This window comes from Stegostoma tigrinum, unplaced genomic scaffold, assembly GCF_030684315.1.
Source record: "Stegostoma tigrinum isolate sSteTig4 unplaced genomic scaffold, sSteTig4.hap1 scaffold_167, whole genome shotgun sequence".
Taxonomy (NCBI): domain Eukaryota; kingdom Metazoa; phylum Chordata; class Chondrichthyes; order Orectolobiformes; family Stegostomatidae; genus Stegostoma; species Stegostoma tigrinum.
In genome coordinates, this window is record NW_026728108.1 from 288441 (window position 1) to 303284 (window position 14844).

A 14844-nucleotide genomic window follows, 5' to 3' on the forward strand; every position below is an offset into this window, starting at 1 on the left:
CTCATTGAACTGAGACGGTGCATCCCATTACCCTCAGTCACAGCATTCCATTTCCCACAGTCACTTCATCTCCTTTCCCTCAGTCACTGCATGTCATTTCCCTCAGTCAATGCATCTCATTTCCCTCAGTCAATGCATCTCATTTCCCTCAGTCAATGCATCTCATTTCCCTCAGTCAATGCATCTCATTTCCCTCAGTCAATGCATCTCATTTCCCTCAGTCAATGCATCCCCATATCACTCAGTCACTGCATCCCATTTCCCTCAGTCACTGCATCCCATTTCACTCAGTCACTGCATCACATTTCACTCAATCACTGCAGCCCCTTACACTCAGTCACAGCAGCCCCTTACACTCAGTCACAGCAGCCCCTTACACTCAGTCACAGCAGCCCCTTACACTCAGTCACAGCAGCCCCTTACACTCAGTCACAGCAGCCCCTTACACTCAGTCACAGCAGCCCCTTACACTCAGTCACAGCAGCCCCTTACACTCAGTCACAGCAGCCCCTTACACTCAGTCACAGCAGCCCCTTACACTCAGTCACAGCAGCCCCTTACACTCAGTCACAGCAGCCCCTTACACTCAGTCACAGCAGCCCCTTACACTCAGTCACTGCATCCCATTTCACTCAGTGACTGCATCCCATTTCCCTCAGTCACTGCCTCCATTTTCCCAGTGTCACTGCAATCCTTTCCTGCAGTCACTGCAACCCATTTCCCACAGTCACTGCATCGCATTTCACTCAGTCACTGCATCCCATTTAACTGAGACAGTGAATCTCATTGAACTGAGACAGTGAATCTCATTGAACTGAGACAGTGCATCCCATTTCCCTCAGTCACAGCATCTCCTTTAACTCAGTCACAAAATCCCCTTTCGCTCATTCACAGCTTCCCATTTCACTCATTCACAGCTTCCCATTTCACTCATTCACAGCTTCCCATTTCACTCAGTCACTGCAACCCATTTCCCTCAGTCACTGCATCCCATTTCACAGAGTCACTGCACCCCATGTCACTCAGTCACTGCAGCCCATTTCACTCATTCACAGCTTCCCATTTCACTCATTCACAGCTTCCCATTTCACTCATTCACAGCTTCCCATTTCCCTCAGTCACTGCATCCCACTTCCTTCAGTGACTGCATCACATTTCACTCACCCAGCGCATCCAATTTCCCTTCATCAGTGCATCTCATTTCCCTCAGTCACTGCATCTCATTTCATTCAGTCACTGCATCCCATTGCCATCAGTCACGGCATCCCATTGCCATCAGTCACGGCATCCCATTGCCATCAGTCACGGCATCCCATTGCCATCAGTCACGGCATCCCATTGCCATCAGTCACGGCATCCCATTGCCATCAGTCACGGCATCCCATTGCCATCAGTCACGGCATCCCATTTCCATCAGTCACGGCATCCCATTTCACTCATTCACTGCATCCCATTTCCCACAGTCACTGCATCCCATTTCACACAGTCACAGCATCCCATTTCACACAGTCACAGCATCACATTTCACACAGTCACAGCATCACATTTCCCACAGTCACTGCATCCCATTTCCCGCAGTCACTGCATCCCATTTCACGCAGACACTGCATCCCATTTCACGCAGTCACTGCATCACATTTCACTCAGTCACTGCATCTCCTTTCCATCAGTCACTGCATCTCCTTTCCATCAGTCACTGCATCTCACTTCACTCATTCACTGCATCCCATTTCACGCAGTCACTGCATCCCATTTAACGGAGACAGTGAATCCTATTCAACTGAGACAGTGAATGTATTTCCATCAATCACCACACCCAATGCCACACAGTCACTGCATCCCATTTCACGCAGTCACTGCATTCAACTTCCATCAGTCACTGCATTCAATTTCCATCAGTCACTGCAATGCATTCCACTCTGTTACTGCATCCCATTTCACTCAGTCACGGTGTCCCATTTCCCTAAGTCACTGCATCCCATTTCACGCAGACACTGCATCCCATTTCACGCAGACACTGCATCCCATTTCACGCAGTCACTGCATCCCATTTCACGCAGTCACTGCATCACATTTCACGCAGTCACTGCATCTCCTTTCCATCAGTCACTGCATCTCCTTTCCATCAGTCACTGCATCTCACTTCACTCATTCACTGCATCCCATTTCACACAGTCACTGCATCCCATTTAATGGAGACAGTGAATCCGATTCAACTGAGACAGTGAATGTATTTCCATCAATCACCACACCCAATGCCACACAGTCACTGCATCCCATTTCACTCAGTCACTGCATCCCATCTCCATCAGTCACGGCATCCCATTTCCATCAGTCACGGCATCCCATTTCCATCAGTCACGGCATCCCATTTCCATCAGTCACTGCTTCCGATTTCCATCAGTCACTGCTTCCGATTTCCATCAGTCACTGCATCTCCTTTCCCTCAGTCACTGCATCCCATTTCACTCAGTCACTGCATCCCATTTCACTCAGTCACTGCATCCCATTTCACTCAGTCACTGCATCCCATTTCCATCAGTCAATGCATCCCATTTCACTCAGACACTGCATCCCATTCCCCTCAGTCACTGCATCCCATTCCCCTCAGTCACTGCATCCCATTCCCCTCAGTCACTGCATCCCATTCCCCTCAGTCACTGCATCCCATTTCCAACAGTCCCTGCAGCCCATTTAACGGTCACTGCATCCCAGGACACTCAGTCACTGCATCCCAGGACACTCAGTCACTGCATCCCAGGACACTCAGTCACTGCATCCCAGGACACTCAGTCACTGCATCCCAGGACACTCAGTCACTGCATCCCCGTTCATTCAGTCACTGCGTCCCAGTTCACTCAGTCACTGCATCCCATTTCACTCAGTCACTGCGTCCCAGTTCACTCAGTCGCTGCTTCCCATTCCCCTCAGTCACTGCATCCCGTTTCACTCAGTCACTGCATCCCATTTCACTCATTCACAGCTTCCCATTTCACTCAGTCACAGCATGCCATTTCCAACAGTGGCGGCATCTCCTTTCCATCAGTCAACGCATCACATTTCACTCAGTCACTGCATCCCATTTCATTCAGTCACTGCATCCATTTCCCCACAGTCTCCGCATCACATTTCACAGAGACACGGCGTCCCATTTCACTTCGCCACTGCAACCCGTTACCCTCAGTCACAGCATCCCGTTTCCACAGTCACTGCATCTCCTTTCCCCAAGTCACTGCATCTCATCTCCACGGTCATTTGCACACATTTCATTCAATCACCGCCTCACATTTCCATCACTCACTGCATCCCATTTCCAAAAGTCACTGCATCCTATTTCCCTCAGTCACTGCATCCCATTTCCCTCAGTCACTGCATCCCATTTCCCTCAGTCACTGCATCCCATTTCCCTCAGTCACTGCATCCCATTTCCCTCAGTCACTGCATCCCATTTCCCACAGTCACTGCATCTCACCTCACTCATTCACAGCATCCCATTTCCCACAGTCACTGCATCCCACTTCACACAGTCATTGCAGCTCATTTCATTCAGTCACTGCATCCCATTTCCATCAGTCACGGCATCCCATTGCCATCAGTCACGGCATCCCATTGCCATCAGTCACGGCATCCCATTGCCATCAGTCACGGCATCCCATTGCCATCAGTCACGGCATCCCATTTCACTCATTCACTGCATCCCATTTCCCACAGTCACTGCATCCCATTTCACACAGTCACTGCATCCCATTTCACACAGTCACTGCATCCCATTTCACACAGTCACTGCATCCCATTTCACACAGTCACTGCATCCCATTTCACACAGTCACAGCATCACATTTCACACAGTCACAGCATCACATTTCACACAGTCACTTAATCTGGTTTCCCACAGTCACTGCATCCCATTTCCCGCAGTCACTGCATCCCATTTCACGCAGACACTGCATCCCATTTCACGCAGACACTGCATCCCATTTCACGCAGACACTGCATCACATTTCACGCAGTCACTGCATCACATTTCACGCAGTCACTGCATCACATTTCACGCAGTCACTGCATCACATTTCACTCAGTCACTGCATCTCCTTTCCATCAGTCACTGCATCTCCTTTCCATCAGTCACTGCATCTCACTTCACTCATTCACTGCATCCCATTTCACGCAGTCACTGCATCCCATTTAATGGAGACAGTGAATCCTATTCAACTGAGACAGTGAATGTATTTCCATCAATCACCACACCCAATGCCACACAGTCACTGCATCCCATCTCCATCAGTCACGGCATCCCATTTCCATCAGTCACGGCATCCCATTTCCATCAGTCACGGCATCCCATTTCCATCAGTCACTGCTTCCGATTTCCATCAGTCACTGCATCTCCTTTCCCTCAGTCACTGCATCCCATTTCACTCAGTCACTGCATCCCATTTCACTCAGTCACTGCATCCCATTTCCATCAGTCAATGCATCCCATTTCACTCAGACACTGCATCCCATTTCCCTCAGTCACTGCATCCCATTCCCCTCAGTCACTGCATCCCATTCCCCTCAGTCACTGCATCCCATTCCCCTCAGACACTGCATCCCATTTCCAACAGTCCCTGCAGCCCATTTAACGGTCACTGCATCCCATTTCACTCAGTCACTGCATCCCAGGACACTCAGTCACTGCATCCCCGTTCACTCAGTCACTGCGTCCCAGTTCACTCAGTCACTGCGTCCCATTTCACTCAGTCACTGCGTCCCATTTCACTCAGTCGCTGCATCCCATTCCCCTCAGTCACTGCATCCCATTCCCCTCAGTCACTGCATCCCATTTCACTCAGTCACTGCATCCCATCTCTCTCAGCCAGTGCATCCCATTTCACTCAGTGACTGCATCACATGTCACTCACCCAGTGCATCCAATTTCCCTACATCAGGGCATCTCATTTCCCTCAGTCACTGCATCTCATTTCATTCAGTCACTGCATCCCATTTCCATCAGTCACGGCATCCCATTTCACTCATTCACAGCTTCCCATTTCACTCAGTCACTGCATGCCATTTCCCACAGTGACGGCATCTCCTTTCCATCAGTCAACGCATCCCATTTCATTCAGTCACTGCATCCATTTCCCCACAGTCTCCGCATCACATTTCACAGAGACACGGCGTCCCATTTCACTTAGCCGCCTCAACCCGTTACCCTCAGTCACAGCATCCCGTTTCCACAGTCACTGCATCTCCTTTCCCCAAGTCACTGCATCCCATCTCCACGGTCACTTGCACCCATTTCATTCAATCACTGCCTCCCATTTCCATCACTCACTGCATCCCATTTCCAAAAGTCACTGCATCACATTTCACTCAGTCACTGCATCACATTTCACTCAGTCACTGCATCACATTTCACTCAGTCACTGCATCTCACTTCACTCAGTCACTGCATCTCACTTCACTCATTCACTGCATCCTATTTCACCCAGTCACTACATCCCATTTCACACAGTCACTGCATCCCTTTTCTCATCTGATGCTGCATTCAAGTTCCGTCAGGTACTGCATCCCATTTCCTCAGTCACTGCATCCCATTTCCCTCAGTCACTGCGTCCCATTTCACTCAGTCACTGCGTCCCATTTCCCTCAGTCACTGTATCCCATTTCTCTCAGTCACTACATCCCATTTCCATCTGTCAGTGCATCCAATTTCACTCTCTCACTGCATTCAATTTCCATCTGTCACTGCATCCCATTACCCTCAGCCACTGCATCCCATTTATCTCAGTCACTGTATCCCATTTCTCTCAGTCACTACATCCCATTTCCATCTGTCAGTGCATCCAATTTCACTCTCTCACTGCATTCAATTTCCATCTGTCACTGCATCCCATTACCCTCAGCCACTGCATCCCATTTACCTCAGTCACTGCATCCCATTTACCTCAGTCACTGCATCCCATTTATCTCAGTCACTGCATCCCATTTATCTCAGTCACTGCATCCCATTTCACTGAGTCACTGAATCGCATTTGTTGTTCTCACTTGAATGCAATGATCATGAATCTCCTCCAATGGCTGGTCATGTATTTCCAATGCAAAATTTTACCAAGTTTTGATTTTCAATTTTGATTACATGTGTCTCCTCTAATCTATAAGATGCTGCAATAAACTCAAATTTTATAAATCATAATTCAACCACCATTACCTACAGAGTTAATTTCATCAAACAGATCCAATTAGAATTGTCACATTCCCAAATCCTGATTCAAGTTTTTCTAATTATGGGCCACGTGGTTCAGAAGAAAGACACTTCGAGTCAGAGAGATGTACAGTAGGGAAACAGATCCTTTGGCCCAATTTGTCTATGTTGACCGATATCCTAAATTAATTTAGTCCCATTTGCCAGCATTTGGCCCATATTCCTCTCAACCCATCCTATTCATATACCCATCCACATGCCTTTTAAACGTACAAGCCTCCACCACTTCCTCTGGCAGCTCATTCCATACATGCACCACTATGAAAAAAATCCGGTCCATTTTAAATCTTCCCTCTCTCATTTTCAACCTATTCTCTCCAGTTTTGGATTCCAGCAACCCGGGGAACAGATCTTGGCTGTTCGCTCTATCCACGTCCCTCGTAATTGTATAAACTTCTATATGGTCAGCCCTCAACTCCAAAGTTCCAAGTAATCGCTGCCTGTTCAAGCCCACGGTATACCTCCAACCTCCGATGCTGGTAACATCCTTGTAGATCTTCTCTGAACCCTTTCAAGTTTACAACATACAACAATACAGCGCAGAACAGGCCCTTCGGCCCTCAATGTTGCGCCGACATCCTTCCTCTCGCAAGGAGACCAAAAGCGATTGCAGTATTCCAAAAGCAGCCGAACCAACGTCCTACATGGCTGCTAAGTGATCTCCTAACTCCTATTCTAAATTCACTGACCGATAAAGGTGAGCACACCAAATGTCTCCTTCATATCCTTTCTACCGGTGGCTGTGCTTTGATGGAACTACGAAACTGCACTCCAGTGTCTCTTTATTTAGCAACACTCCCCACAACCTTCAGTGTATACGTGCTGCCCTGATTTGCCTTTCCAAAATGTAGCACCTCACATTTGTCTAACTTCAACTCCATCTGCCACTCCTCAGTTTATTGGCCCTTGTCAATGTCCCATTGCATTCTGAGGTGACCTTCTTGGCTGGCTACTACACCTTCAATCATTGGGAAACTTACTAACCACACCTATTTTCATATCCAAATCATTGCATCACTTGAACTCCCCCTCCCACTCCGTGGACGACATGTCCATCCTGGGCCTCTTCCAGTGTCACAATCACACCACCCAGAAACTAGAGGAGCAGCACCTCATATTCCGCCTCGGGAGCTTCCAACTCAATGGCCTCAATATGGACTTTGCCACCCTCAAAATCTCCCCACCCGTCAGCCTCATCCCAAGACTAGTTCCTCCACTCATCCCCGCCTCCATGACCTGTCCGCCTTCTGTCCCACCTATCCACTCCTCCCACCTCACTGACCAACTCCCACCACTGCTTGGAATTATTTTTCTTTTCACACTTCATCAGCTCGATGTTATTTCTAAAATCTATTTTCCAATTTTGGAAAAAGTGAGATAAAGAGAAGTAAAAGAAGTTACATTCTTACCACTCGTGAAATCTCTGAATATTCTTCTGTTGAAAGGCCGCCAAGGAACAATGCAATTCTTTTGTCACAAACGCTGTGAGGGAGACATCTTTTTCGGTTCCACTAACTCCACCCTAAGGAAGACAAACCCACGTAACATATCTAGTGACTTAAAGCATACTCTATTGTTGCCCAAGGTGGAGAGCTGGATGAACACAGCAGGCCAAGCAGCATCAGAGGAGCAAGAAAGCTGATGTTTCGGGACGAGACCCTACTTCAGAAAATTGGCGCTGGAGAATCTGAGATAACAAGGTGTAGAGCCGGATGATACTGCTTGACCTGCTGTGTTCATCCAGCTCTACACCTTCTTATCTCAGATTCTCCAGCATCTGCAGTTCCTACTGCCTCTATTGTTGCCCTTTCACTTCACTGAACTAATATGAGCCAGTAGTTTTGTTTAGGCCCATGTAATCTTACAGTTATTGGCCTGTACAAAATTCTGAATTAATTTTGATCGACTGACGGGAGGAGAGATTAATTTTATAGAAATTTTTGTTTTCTACCAATTTGCAGAGGGCATCGTGGGCGATTGAAGGACAGTGTTATTATCCTCCAGGTCTGCGGACTGCATCATTACCAACTTGCCCATTTGCATATACATACAGTATTCATGATGTACCAATGAAACATAATAAACCAATACTGTGTACTAAAAACAACGCTCACATATCAATGGAAAGTTAAATATTTATCATAGAGTTTGAAGGATTGAATTCAATGATACAAAGCAAAAACCAGTGAAGATGAGTGCAGTTGGTCAGCACTTTTGCCACTAAGTGGAGGTTGGCAGTTTGAGGCCACCCAAGAACAAGCAAGCTCTGTCTAACTCCAAGGGCAGCACGGTGGCTCAGTGGTTAGCACTGCTGACTCACAGCGCCAGGGACACAGGTTCGATCCCACCGTTGCGTGATTTTCTGTGCAGAGTTTGTACATGCTGCCCATGCCTGCATGGGTTCCTGCTGGGTGCTCTGGTTTCCTCCCACTGTCCAAAGATGTGCAGGCTAGTTGTATGGGCCATGCCAAACTTGCCCATTGTGTTTCGGGATGTGTAGATTAGGTGTGTTAGTCATGGGAAATGTAGGGTTACTGAGGAAAGGGTCGGGGAATGAGTCAGGGTGAGATGCTCTTTGGAGGGTGGCTGTGGACTTGTTGGGTCAAAAGGGGCTTGTTTCCACACTGTAGGGGTTCTATGATATGGAAGTATCTTTTGAAGTGGGCATTCATGGGTATGCTGTAACAGAGACCTTGTAATACTGCACAACAAATATTTGGAACTAGACTGTCAATTCAGACATAGCATCAAAAAAGGTCATGGAAGTTGTCACCGATATAAAGCAGGATTGATGAAAATCCAGCAGGAAATGGTGTCAAAAGGCACTGTATCTTTTATTCACCTCCAGTTATTTTGTCCAAGGCACTGGATGCTGGCAGGATTGAAACATTTAAGAAATGCTTCACAAATCACATATAAGGACCTGCACATCTTTGAACAATGGGAGGAAACTGCAGCACCTGGCAGAAGCCCCTCGCAGACGCGGGGAGGACGTGACAATTCCACACAGATAGTTACCCAAGACTGGAATCTCAATTGGCTCCCCAGTGCATGAGCAGCTCTAACCACTGAGCAACTACCTTGCCCAGAAGGGGTTTGAAAAGCGCATACATTATTTCCATTAATAGTTGGGGTAAGACAGATCCAATCCTCTATGTCCAATCAAAATAACATATCGTAGATATCATGACAACAATCATAAATGATTTTGAATAAGTAAATCAAAAAAATAGAAATTGTTTCCAAGCCTAAATACGAGATATGGTGCAGTTAAGATGAATAGCGCAACAACAAAAAGGCCATATTTTATGTGACCATCGGTAACACTTGAAAACTTGCAACAATATAGTCACCAGTAGAGATCTGGAGTGGTTTGATGATGCACTCCTTCATACACTGGAATGAAACTCCAAAGATCACAAATTCTCCTTCAATACCGTGTTATAACAGTGACTGCATCAACCTGTGTTTATGGGCCTGACTGGAAGCCCACACAACACGCACAAACAAAAATATAATCTAAGGTGATAGGAGAAATAAATGTATGTATGCAACGTCTTTGAAAAGCAATCATTTCTAGCAGATGCAAGCCCATAAGGAATCTCGTTTCGCAGATTATATTCATTTGCACTGCAGTTCACGCCAGTCAGAATCAGTTTTCCTTTCATGACAGGTAACTAAAATGTCCAAAACAATGAACTTTGTTTGATCAGAAGATTTTAAGTAAGGACTATGTCTTGTGTGAGCTGACGGCATTAGGGGATGGAGAAGGTACACTCACTGCTGGCATCTTGACACCATTGAATGAGCAAGCGTGGACGCAAAGGTTGTAACAGGTAACAATTGTACAGGCAATATCTTTTGAGCTCCTTCCGAGCAGGCCTGTAATACTCTAAAGCTGTGCTAGACCCTCACTTCCTCCACCTTACGTACGCTGCCTTTTTCTTTTCGACAAGAAGCACCTCTGCACCCGTCATCCAAGGCTCCTTAATCTTACCCCTTCTTACCTGTCTCAGAGGAACAAATTCATACATCACTCGCAACAACTGCTCCTTGAACAGCTCCACATGTCTGCTGTGCCCTTTCTGTGGAACAATTGCTCCCAATCTCTACTTCACAACTCCTGTCTGATAGCATCATAGTTTCCTTTTCCCCAGTTAAATATCTTCCCCTGGTAACTGCTCCTTTCCCTTTCCATGGCTATGGTAAATGTGAGGCTGTTGTAGTCACTGTCGCCAAAGTGGTCTCCCACCACGACATCTGACACCTGTCCTGGCTCATTGCCGACCACCAAATCCAAAATGGCCTCCCTCCTCGGCCTGTCCACAAACTGAGTAAGGAAACCCTCCTGAACACACCTGACAAAAACGGCACCATCCAAACCATCTGCACTCAGGAGGTTTCAATCTATATTGGAAAAGTTGAAGTCACCCTGAACAACAACCCTGCTACGTGTGCACTTTTCAACTATCTGCCGGCCAATGAGTTCTTTGATCTCTCAACTGCTATTTGGGGGCCGTAGAAAACCCCCAGTGAAGTGACTGCTGCCTTGCTGTTCCGAACTTCCACCCACACTGACTCAGTCGACAAACTTTCCTTGGCAACCTCAGCCCATACCACCGCAGTAGACGAGTCCTCAAAGGTTCTTTCAGCCGCCGTTATAGTGTCCTTGACCAACAAAGCCACACCTCCATCTTTTACCACCTTCCCAGACCTTAATCAAAGATCTAAACCCTGGAACCTGCAACATCCATTCCTGACTCTGCTCTATCCATGTCTCCGAAATGGCCACAACATCCAAGTCCCAGGTACCTATCCAAGCTGCAACCTCACCTAACTTATTCCGGATACTCCCGGCATTAAAGTCGTCACACTTCAATCCAGCTTGCTGTCTGCCAGCACACTCCTGTGACAGTGAGGTCCTGACCATGTCCTCCCTACGCTCATCCTCCTGTGTACTAGGACTACACCTCAGTTTCCCATCCCCCTTCTGAGCGAGTTTAAATCCAACCGAATGGCACTAGCCAATTTCCCACCCAGGATATTCGTGCCCCTCTGGTTCAAGTGGAGACCGTCCTGTTTGTACAGGTCCCACCTTCCCCAGAATGAGCCCCAATTGTCCCATGTACCTGAAGCCCTCCCACCTGCACCATCCCTGCAGCCGCGTCTTCAGCTGAAATCTCTCCCTGTTCTTTGCCTCGCTATCACGTGGTACGGGTGACAAACAGAGATGACCACGCTCTTTGTTCCAGCTCTCAGCTTCCACCCTAGCTCCCTCAAATCCTGCCTGGCATCCCTATCCCTCTTTCTACCTACGTCGCTGGTGCCTACGTGGACCACGACTTGGGGCTGGTCACCCTCTCCCCTCAGGACCCTAAACACACTATCCGAGACATCACGGACCCTGGCTCCTGGTCGGCAACACACCAATCGTCAGTCTCTTTCGTTCCCGGCAAATCTTCTATCAGTCCCTCCAACTATTGAGTCCCCAATGACTATCACTCTCTTCCTATCCCCGCTTCCCTTCTGTGCAAGAGGGACAGACTCTGTGCCAGAGACCTGCACCCTACTGCATGCCCCTGGTAAGTCATCCCCCGGAACAGTATCCAAAACGGTATACTTGTTTTTCAGGGGAGCGACCGCAGGGGATTTCAGGGGAACGACCACAGGGGAAGGTTGGTCGAGCTACACCGGGTAAACGTACATTTTTGGCTGAAGAAACATGTGTTTCAATGTGAGCTAATGGAAGAAGCCATGGAGTCAAAGCTAAACATTTCGACAGTAAGACAACCATTCTTAAAAGCAGCAGACAGCATGAAAAAGAAATCAGCGGCTTTAATATCCACTTAAAATTTGTGGAATATCAGATGGAATTTTCTTATTGACTCCATTGTGCAATCATATCGATCTAAAAATGTTAACTGCATTAATTAATACTAACCAGAAACGGACTTTGTAGTAAATGGTTTGACTATTTTCTGTATCTGGAACATCCCTTTTCCTTCTCCAACGAAGATCGTACCAACCTATGGTACCAAACTCTGAGTCAAACGGACGGGACTCGTAATCTTTAAGTTCCTCATCAAAACAGACTCATTGTATGGTTCTGTGCAATAAAAGAGAAAGAATAAACATGTTTCCCACAATTTTGCTGATGTTTACGAACAGAATGCACAAATTCAACAAGTTTGAGCTGGCATGTCTGCTTCCTCCAGCCTGTTTAAACTGTTCCATTCAATGTGAAATTTGTCATAAGTTTTAGCACACAGGTCTACTTGATCTGTGCCACCACCTTCTATTAGTCATACATGCTTTCCCCACCTTCCTGTAATACATTCCTTGAAGTGTTCAATGAGATTTTGATTTTAAATCTTATCGTCATATTCTTTTGATTCTCAAGCATCAATGAATCTGATGTCGCCGCCATTCCATGCAGTGCATAGCACGTCAAACAGGAGTCTTACTCTTGCCATGAGCACTGAGGGAGTACGGGATCATAACTGTCTCATAGTTCAGAACGAAATTCTACATATAGGGCTATGTAGAGTCATGCAGTTAATTTTATTTGACATGCTATTTCTTTTCTTCACAAATATGCTGGATTTAAAGTGATCTTCACCCTCATTTAAAATGAATCCAATATCCAACCATGTATAAAACAAGCATATCCAAATTTTAATTGGAGTTTAGTGTTTCACAAATATATTACTTTCTTAAAAATTATATTTGAGTCAACATTATCATTTCATTCCCTGACAGCGGGTGAATTTACTTTTAAACTCCAATTTTCCTTCGGTATTAACGGAGAGGTAAGCCTTTTTGCAAGCACCGAAAGGCTGCACCAGTTTATGCTAAAACTTACGGAACTGTAAGTTTCACAAATATGTTCCTATTAAACACTAATTCCTATTGAAGCAGTATGAAGCTAAATTCATTCAACTGGACAGCAAAAATGGTCAAGATTTTAAAAGCAAGCAACTATTTTGAAGTCACTCTTTGAACTAAATTCCATCTTGGTGTGTGAGAGTCCATAGGTTCCTCACTCTCAAAGAACCATTCAAACTGTCATGCAATTACTGAAACACACAGACAAAAAACATGAATGTTAACAGTCACTAAGATTTTGAGAGTGATTTGGAATTCATATTCAATACCCGCTGGGGGAAATCTGTTCCAATCTGGATAGTACTCACTTATCACCATCCCACCTACCTTCCCCAGCACCTCCTCCCACTCCACACTGTTTGTTTCTGAGCTCCCTTCCACCCTCCATTTCTGAGGAAGGGTCCTGACCCAAAACCTCACCTTTCTTGAGCCTCTGATGCTGCCTGCCCTGCTGTGTTCCTCCAGCTCCACAATGTGTTATCTCAGACACCAACACTGGCAGTTCTTACTATCTGGATAACTCATTCTCACCTTGTAACAAGTGATTTATACTCATTATCTTTTCAGATTACGCATGTACATGTATATACTTAAATATACATATTGCACTTTTATGCCTGAACCACTAACCTAGAGGATATTTTAAAATAGTCTCTTCATATCTGCATGAAAGAGAAATCATCAAGGTCATAACTTTCATTTTAGGAATAACTCGAACATTCAAAGTACTCACAGTCAGTGTCCCATTTACTTGACCAGTCAACTTGATGTGAATCTTTCTTCCAAGCGGAAGCTAGAACAACAATTATATTTGAGAATCAAACTCTTCATTGCATCACCAATATTTCCTTGTCTGTTTGAAACATAAGATAATGAAATAATCATGGACAGATTGGCCAACAGTGTAATTTAATGCGTGTTACAACCATTGAAGTGATCTTTAAAAAGCTGTTGTCACACAACACACCACTTTTTGAGATGCAGTGATGAACATACTTCCTGAGACGTAAATAATATATGCCGAATTAATTCCAAAGAATACAGTTACAATTAAAAAGAAGCGAAAAATCTCTTTACATTGTGATGCTTGTCAGATTGCTATTCGTCAATGGAAATCGTTCAGAACAGTTATTTATTCCCAGATGAAAAGGAAGTGTATACATTTCATTTTCAAATCTTATCCAAGAGAGAAAAAAAAACGCCTTCATGAATGCATTGTCAAGACTACCCTTTTCTCATTGTTGTTGTTCCTTGATTTAAAAATTAACCTGGCCATCTCAGCCGAGCATATAATTAATGGCATTACCTCTAAAACCTTCTCTGCCAAAGTGTTCAATAGATTGCTACAACCTGAAAGAAGTAATTCTTCCCCTAAATTAACAGGCAACCAATTTGAAAATGTGGCCTCTGGTCGTAAAATCTTTCACAATGGGAGTAATCTCTACGGATATACACTATCAAGCCTCTTAAGCATCTTAAATGTTGAAAAAATAAGATTTGTTTCAATCTTATAAACTCCAATGAATGTCGTCCCAGCCCGCCCAACTTTCCTAAGCATGGCAATCCCCTACGCCATTTCCAAAATCAACCCAGTCAACATGAGGTGTACGGCCTCCGCAGCATTCACTCTGTGGCCGTACATGACTTATAAGTTACCATCTTGCTGCTACGACTCTACTTCTATGTACGATGCAGTCCTCTGTCCATCC

The 14844-nt window shown here is 45.7% G+C and overlaps 1 protein-coding gene across 7 annotated transcripts in view; it reads right to left on the reverse strand.

Annotated features, from left to right (window-relative positions):
* Positions 1–14844, reverse strand: part of LOC132207818 (complement C4-like) — a 343465-nt gene that overhangs the window by 20653 nt on the left and 307968 nt on the right. For 5 of the 7 annotated variants that reach the window (XR_009443868.1, XR_009443867.1, XR_009443870.1 and 2 more), the window contains 3 exons: positions 13869–13928; positions 12192–12356; positions 7660–7772 (listed from right to left, as the gene is read on the reverse strand). The exons of 1 other annotated variant lie outside the window; for it this stretch is intronic. Coding sequence is in view for 1 of the 6 variants with exons in the window: in XM_059643670.1 (XP_059499653.1) it covers positions 7660–7772 (113 nt within the window). In the remaining 5 variants the exon portion in view is untranslated. The remainder of the gene's footprint in view (positions 1–7659; positions 7773–12191; positions 12357–13868; positions 13929–14844) is intronic. One more of the 7 variants, XM_059643670.1, reaches the window with a different exon arrangement.